This window comes from Miscanthus floridulus, chromosome 7 (assembly GCF_019320115.1).
Source record: "Miscanthus floridulus cultivar M001 chromosome 7, ASM1932011v1, whole genome shotgun sequence".
NCBI classification, from domain to species: Eukaryota; Viridiplantae; Streptophyta; class Magnoliopsida; order Poales; family Poaceae; genus Miscanthus; species Miscanthus floridulus.
The window spans coordinates 106,722,250-106,728,751 of record NC_089586.1 but is presented as its reverse complement, the minus strand read 5'-3'; the positions used below and the strand labels follow the sequence as shown (position 1 = coordinate 106,728,751).

Sequence of the window (6,502 nt, the reverse complement as noted above, 5' to 3'; positions counted from 1 at the left end):
CTGGTGTTTCCTTTCCTTCCCTGGATCTTGCACAATTCGGATGTTTTGCCCTGGTTGTTTCGATTAGCAAGCCGAATTTGAGCGTTCTTTTTTCTAGCTAAAATAAATTTGGTGCGACGCAGTTCTCATTCTGGTCGCGTTTGCTCAGCTCCTCTACGAAACATTGCACACCAGCTATTTGACAAAATCTCACTTACCCCTCTCAAGAAGCAGTGACTTCGCAAAACAAAACAAAACAGGCAACAAAATACATCCTTCGTCAGTCAGGCTTCGATAACACAAATAACTAAATAACCAGTGATTGATTTGGTGGGAGCTGGCTAAAGCTGCCTAGACTAGAAGTTCGACAGGAAACCAAACAAAACATGCAACCAAATACATCCTTTGCTAGGTAGGCTTCGATACCGCAGATAACTAAATAACTAAGGACTAACTTGGTGAGAGCAGACTAAAGCTGTCCAGCCTAAAGTCGGAGAGAAAATCAAACGCACCCTGTGTCCACGACGTTTCTACAAGAGAGAATGTGACGCCCTCCCAAACGCATCCATGGAGCGGACGATCATCGCAGGCTCTCCGCTTCCGGTGATCGGCACCACTCGTCAGGGACCAAAGATTCGCGTCCACGAAATTGACTTGATCAGAGATCCGGTGCCACGGAACCGCTGGCGCAAGGACACACAGCAACAAACTTTGACTAGACGACGGCTGACCCGTCGCCGGGCCTTGGCTCCCCACAGTCCCCATCCCATTCCCACCGCCACCGTTCCACTTCTACCAACCTCAGCCCGCCGAGGCGTCGCTCGCACACGCGCGTCCCTCTCCCTCTTATCACCTCTCTCAAGTCTCAGGTCCCAGCAGGATCGGCCCCAGCGCAGCTCCGCCCCCAAATCTATCCACCCGATTTCTCCACTCCATGGACCTACCCAAGCCGCCGTCGACGGCCGCCTCGTCGTCGGGGGCGGAGACGCCGAACCCGCACACCTTCACCTGCGAGCTCCCGCACTCGATCTACGCGCTCGCCTTCTCCCCCGCCGCACCCGTCCTCGCCTCCGGCAGCTTCCTCGAGGACCTCCACAACCGCGTCTCCCTCCTCTCCTTCGACCCCGTCCGCCCCTCCGCCGCCTCCTTCCGCGCCCTCCCGGCGCTCTCCTTTGACCACCCCTACCCACCCACCAAGCTCCAGTTCAACCCCCGCGCCGCCGCGCCGTCCCTCCTCGCCTCCTCCGCCGACACGCTCCGCATCTGGCACGCCCCGCTCGACGACCTCTCCGCCACCGCCTCCGCGCCCGAGCTCCGCTCCGTTCTCGACAACCGCAAGGCCGCCTCCGAGTTCTGCGCGCCCCTCACCTCCTTCGACTGGAACGAGGTCGAGCCCCGCCGTATCGGGACCGCCTCCATCGACACCACCTGCACCGTCTGGGACATCGATCGCGGCGTCGTGGAGACGCAGCTCATCGCGCACGACAAGGCCGTGCACGACATCGCCTGGGGGGAGGCCGGGGTCTTCGCCTCCGTCTCGGCCGACGGCTCCGTCCGCGTCTTCGACCTCCGGGACAAGGAGCACTCCACCATCGTCTACGAGAGCCCCCGCCCCGACACGCCGCTGCTCAGGCTGGCGTGGAACCGCTCTGACCTCCGCTATATGGCCGCGCTGCTCATGGACAGCAGCGCCGTCGTCGTGCTCGACATACGTGCGCCCGGGGTGCCGGTGGCCGAGCTGCACGGACACCGGGCGTGCGCCAACGCAGTCGCGTGGGCACCGCAGGCCACGAGGCACCTCTGCTCGGCTGGGGACGACGGGCAGGCACTGATCTGGGAACTGCCCGAGACGGCGGCGGCTGTACCCGCCGAGGGGATTGATCCTGTGTTAGTGTACGATGCAGGCGCCGAAATAAACCAACTTCAGTGGGCGGCCGCCCACCCGGACTGGATGGCCATCGCCTTTGAGAACAAGGTCCAGCTTCTTAGGGTCTGACAAGGTTGGTACCATGGTGATCTTTGGTTTGACGTTTTTATTTCTATATATATGTCAATACATTTGGAACTTAACTAAAGACGATCGTGCACATTGGTATGAGGTAGTGTAATTGTACAACTTAACTAAAGAATCATACAGAGCTAACTCGGTCAGTATTGCCATATATGATATTTAAAAGTAGCCTAATTTTTTGAGTCCTATGAAGCCTGGAAGTTGCTAATTTTTTTTTTCATCCTTGCAATTTATTATGAACTACCCACAAGGCCACAAGCTGCTTCCTTTTTCTCTATGTGCTGATTATAAGTGCTAAATACAGTATATTTGGTAAATGCATGTATGAGGAATTCAGAATAAGTTCATCTTTATTTGAAAATTACCTAGAACTTAAGCCAAATCGATAGTAGATAATTTGTGATCTATGTTGTCACTTTCCAATACAAACACGCAGTCCTGAATTGAACCCTCTTTTTGTGAACTTAAGAAAAAGGTTCAGTTTTCACCAAGGAAGTCCAGGCTAGTTTTGTGCTAAGGTAAATGGTTCCATCAATAGGTGAACCATAATGTCAATTAGCATGAAAGCGCTTCAACTCGACCTGCGAGGGGTTATGACGGCCCCCGGGTTTTCCGTTAAGAAGAAGGATCTTCTCACACAGATCGAGAAAACCCCCGAACCCCCGCCCCCATCCTGACACAGGAGGTGCTGTCACCCTGTGAGAACCAGGCCGGGGCCTTCCACTGTGCTTTGGCACATGGGGACGGGCGAGGGGATTTTTTTAACCTCAGCCTGAAATCCGCTCCCACGGGAAGTCGAACCCAGGACCTGAGGAGTGCCGCTGAGTCACCTAACCGTTTGAGCTAGGCGCCCTTTGGCATGAAAGCGCTTCAACAGACACCTGCCTTTGCACATTGCATACTGTAGCTGCTGCTGTGCCACTATCCTCTGCCCCTTATTCTCCATCTCTCTTAACAATGGATAGGATAATGTGAAAACTTTTTTAGTGTTAACTTGAAATTCCAGCATCCGTTCATGATCAGATTAGATAAACGGCATTGAAACATATTCTAAAAATACAATTACAGCTCTGGGACTTATGGAAATTGTAAAGGAAATTCTCAAAAACAACCATTTCCCTTAGGCCTTCTCATCTTCATTTCTAATTCCCACTTTCCCAGCAATGAAAATGTTGAGTTAAATGCATGAGAGACCGTTGAACTTGTAACGGGGTGTCACTTAGGTCCATGAACTTGGAAAATGCATTTCTGGATATCTAAACTTGCTAAATGATACCCCACCCCGCAGGTCCATACTTGCCACACGGATATTTTATCTGACATGGCAACGCCACGTGGCCGAAAATATGCAATGAACACCCTAAAATCTAAGGAGCTGGACGTGTATGCATGTGTTGGACGAAGCAGGGCGGCGAGGAAGCAGGGGAAGCAAGCAGCGCTTCATCCCGCCTCGGCCATGGCCACACGCACGAGCTGCTGCCCGCCCTGCCTCGTCTCGTCCCAAGACCGTGCGCCGTCATCACCCCGCGCAAGTGGGCGCCCTCGCCGTGCCCTAGAGCCAGCCCGAGTCCCATCTGTGCCTCAGTCGAGCTTGCCATGGCCGGCTATTTAAGCAGAGCACGCACGCGCCGCGACCACCTTTGCGCCCTTTCAAAATTCGTCCACACCGGTGCCTCCCATTCCAATCCCTCGCAGCCATGAGTGCGCTCGGTTGTTAGCTAGCCCCTGGACGAGACCTCATTGCAAACCATCTTCAATAAGTGACGAATTTTGGAATCTCGTGGAATCGGCCGCCATGGCCGCCAGAGCTGAAGCTCTGCTGTGGCGCCAATTCTTTTCCTCTCTGTTCTATCCAAGACGTGTTTTAGCATCCCCTACATGAACTTTGCACAGTTTGGCCAGTCTCCTTGCCGTCTTGTGGTTAGTCGTCTCCAACCCAGCGATGAGATCCCCCTCATGTGACCTCGACGCCCTGCCGCGGGAGGAGCCCTCCGGCGCGTCGCTGGAGTTCCCCGTGTTCCCCACCAACGTCCTCTTCTGGGGCACCCACGACGAGGTCACCAACGCCGACCTGGCCACACCCTCGCCGCCCGTCGCCAGCACCAGCGCCGCTGCCGCGAGCTCCTCGGCCTCTGGGCGCAGGAAGGAGAATCTGGTCATCGACATCTCGATGCGGCCCGTGGCCCTGAGCACGCCGCCCATGAACTCCCCGCTGCCGGCGAGCCGGATGCCCGGGGCCATCGACGGGATGTGGTCCCCGGTCTCAGCCAGGCTACGGTCGCTACGCCGGCTGCTGAGCAGAGGCAAGCAGGCCGTGGTCGGCACCTCCTACAGCCCGCGCGACGCCGGTGACATCGAGCAGGGGCTCACCGGAGCCGAGTCCTCCCGCCCGCCCAAGACGCCGAAGATGCCTCCGTCGGCGAACTGATTCAGATCCCCAAACATGGCTCGGCTTTGGAGGTGAAGGCGAGGTCACGGGCAAGTGGCGACGTGGGCAGGGGCGAGTGCGGCATGTACAGCGCTTGGCAAGGCGCAGCAGAGGTGAGGTGGGCAGCGCGTGACGCGCTCTGCGCCATTGCGCCGAACGGTGGCGTGCGTGACCTGGCGAGGGAAGAACCCAGATGCCCTCTTTGGATATTCCATTTAGATTTCGGGGGGTTCACTGCATATTTTCCCGCCACATGGCAATGCCACGTCAGATAAAATGCCCGCGTGGCAAGTATGGACTTGCGGTGTATCATCTAGCAAGTTTAGATATCCAGAAATGCATTTTTCAAGTTCATGGATCTAAGTGACACCCCGTTATAAGTTCAAGGGTCTCTCATGCATTTAACTCAAAATGTTTTACGTTAGGACTGTCCCATTTGAGGCTATAATTTTCCTTCTCTTACAGAAGATTATAATTACAAAATCCTGAGCCTAATCCTCTGTTGTCTTATGGAATTCAATCATTTGGCCCTTTGCTCTTAAGATAAGATTTTTACTATTAATTTCTAGGTTAGTTTGTTCTTCTCTATGGCACATTATTGTTATATGATATTGCATTTGCATGTTCTTTACCTCTTAGTTACGGTTGCTGTACTGTGTACTGTTGCCAATCTTTCGTATTACCAGGTGTTTCCATTGGTATTTGAATTTGTTTCGCTGAAAACAGCAACCACTAATGACGGCATTTATAATATGACAAACTTTCACAAGATTGAACACTGTTCTTTCAGCCGCCAGAAATTTTAAATAGTTCTTCTTAAGAACTTACATTGAGTTATCCTTTGCCTTTGTGCTCCTAAAGAAATGGTGTTGCTGATTGATACCCCCATATATTTCACATGAAAAAGCTCCTTCTTGTGATGCAGAAATTTTCTGAAGAAAGCTCGATTATGTGGAGGCCTGGGCCTTTGGAAACTATCTGCTTGTATTCATCTTGTGTTGACAAACCTCTTGACATAATTGCTACACCATAAACCCCAGAAGCAGCCATTCTGCTGAGCTCCGGCAAGCAAGGAACCATATCTGTTCTAGGGTACTACCTCTTGGCTAGCGAATGAAATCGTCTTAAATCTCAGCAAAGTCTACATGTGCTAGCAGATTTCTCTGAACTTCCAGGGAATGTAGAAATAAATAGAGGTACTAGCTTTGACTCACTGCCGCACTGGTCCAAAATGGGTTAGCGCTCTGTTCGCTTGGGTTTGTTTGGCTTATAAGCCGTACTTTTTCAGCCAATAAACAATATTTTTCTCTCACACCAAATCAGACAACAGTACTTTTAGCCATGGCTTATCAGCTAAACAAGCCCAAACGAACAGGGCGTAGAACATCATTTGGCCTTCTGTTGTCCAGTAGTCCAGCTTGCTCCGTTACTTTCTCAGTTTATAGCCATGAAAGTTTTAGGGCAAGTATACTGGTCTTGTATCATAGCGTTCTCATGTAATGCCATGTAATCTTGATTTAATAGACGATCCCTTCGAAACGAACTGTCATGTACCATAGGTTTGATCTTGAGACGATTTAAAGCTAAGTACTGTAATCGGATCATGTAAATGGCTACAAGCGGTTATGAAGCTAGTATTTGAAAGAGAGTAGCTGAAATTTGATGTTGCTGTTGAAAAACTGAAACCCAGTAATCGGATCATGGCCTCATGGGGTGAAATCTGACGTTCTTAAAGCGTAGTACTGTAATCGGATCATGGCCTCATGGGGTGAAATCTGACGTTCTTAATTGATTCCCATCCAAAGGCGGAAGTTTCTACTAAGAATGTAGAAAAAATGTTGTGGAACTTTACAGGATTTTCTGAGGCCACAGTGTAATACTGGAATTCTTGTATTCAAGGAGAAAATCTGCACTAAACGTGGCTTGCTTAGGTGGGCCGCCGAACTTTCAGATAACAGGCTGGATTTTAGGAGTGTTTGGATACAGGCCTGTCACATCGGATGTAATTAGGAGTATTAAATATAGACTAATTATAAAACTAATTGTATAAACCGTGACTAATTTGCAAGATGAATCTATTAGAC

At 51.4% G+C, this 6,502-nt stretch overlaps 2 protein-coding genes across 2 annotated transcripts; both read left to right on the top strand.

Moving 5' to 3' along the window:
- The first annotated feature begins 771 nt into the window (after positions 1 to 771).
- LOC136467488 (protein TRANSPARENT TESTA GLABRA 1-like) lies at positions 772 to 6,076 on the top strand. The gene is made up of 2 exons (XM_066466205.1): positions 772 to 1,979; positions 5,344 to 6,076. Exon 1 carries the CDS (start codon positions 914 to 916, stop codon positions 1,973 to 1,975), a length of 1,062 nt encoding a protein of 353 aa, XP_066322302.1. The 5' UTR covers positions 772 to 913; the 3' UTR covers positions 1,976 to 1,979; positions 5,344 to 6,076.
- Positions 3,933 to 4,418, top strand: LOC136466019 (RING-H2 finger protein ATL3-like). The gene has a single exon (XM_066464533.1). The coding sequence runs from the start codon at positions 3,933 to 3,935 to the stop codon at positions 4,416 to 4,418; it is 486 nt and encodes a 161-aa protein (XP_066320630.1).
- Positions 6,077 to 6,502: the final 426 nt, after the last annotated feature.

Coding starts and splice junctions, on each gene's coding strand:
- LOC136467488 (XM_066466205.1), top strand. CDS start 914: ATGGACCTACCCAAGCCGCCGTCGACGGCCGCCTCGTCGTCGGGGGCG.
- LOC136466019 (XM_066464533.1), top strand. CDS start 3,933: ATGAGATCCCCCTCATGTGACCTCGACGCCCTGCCGCGGGAGGAGCCC.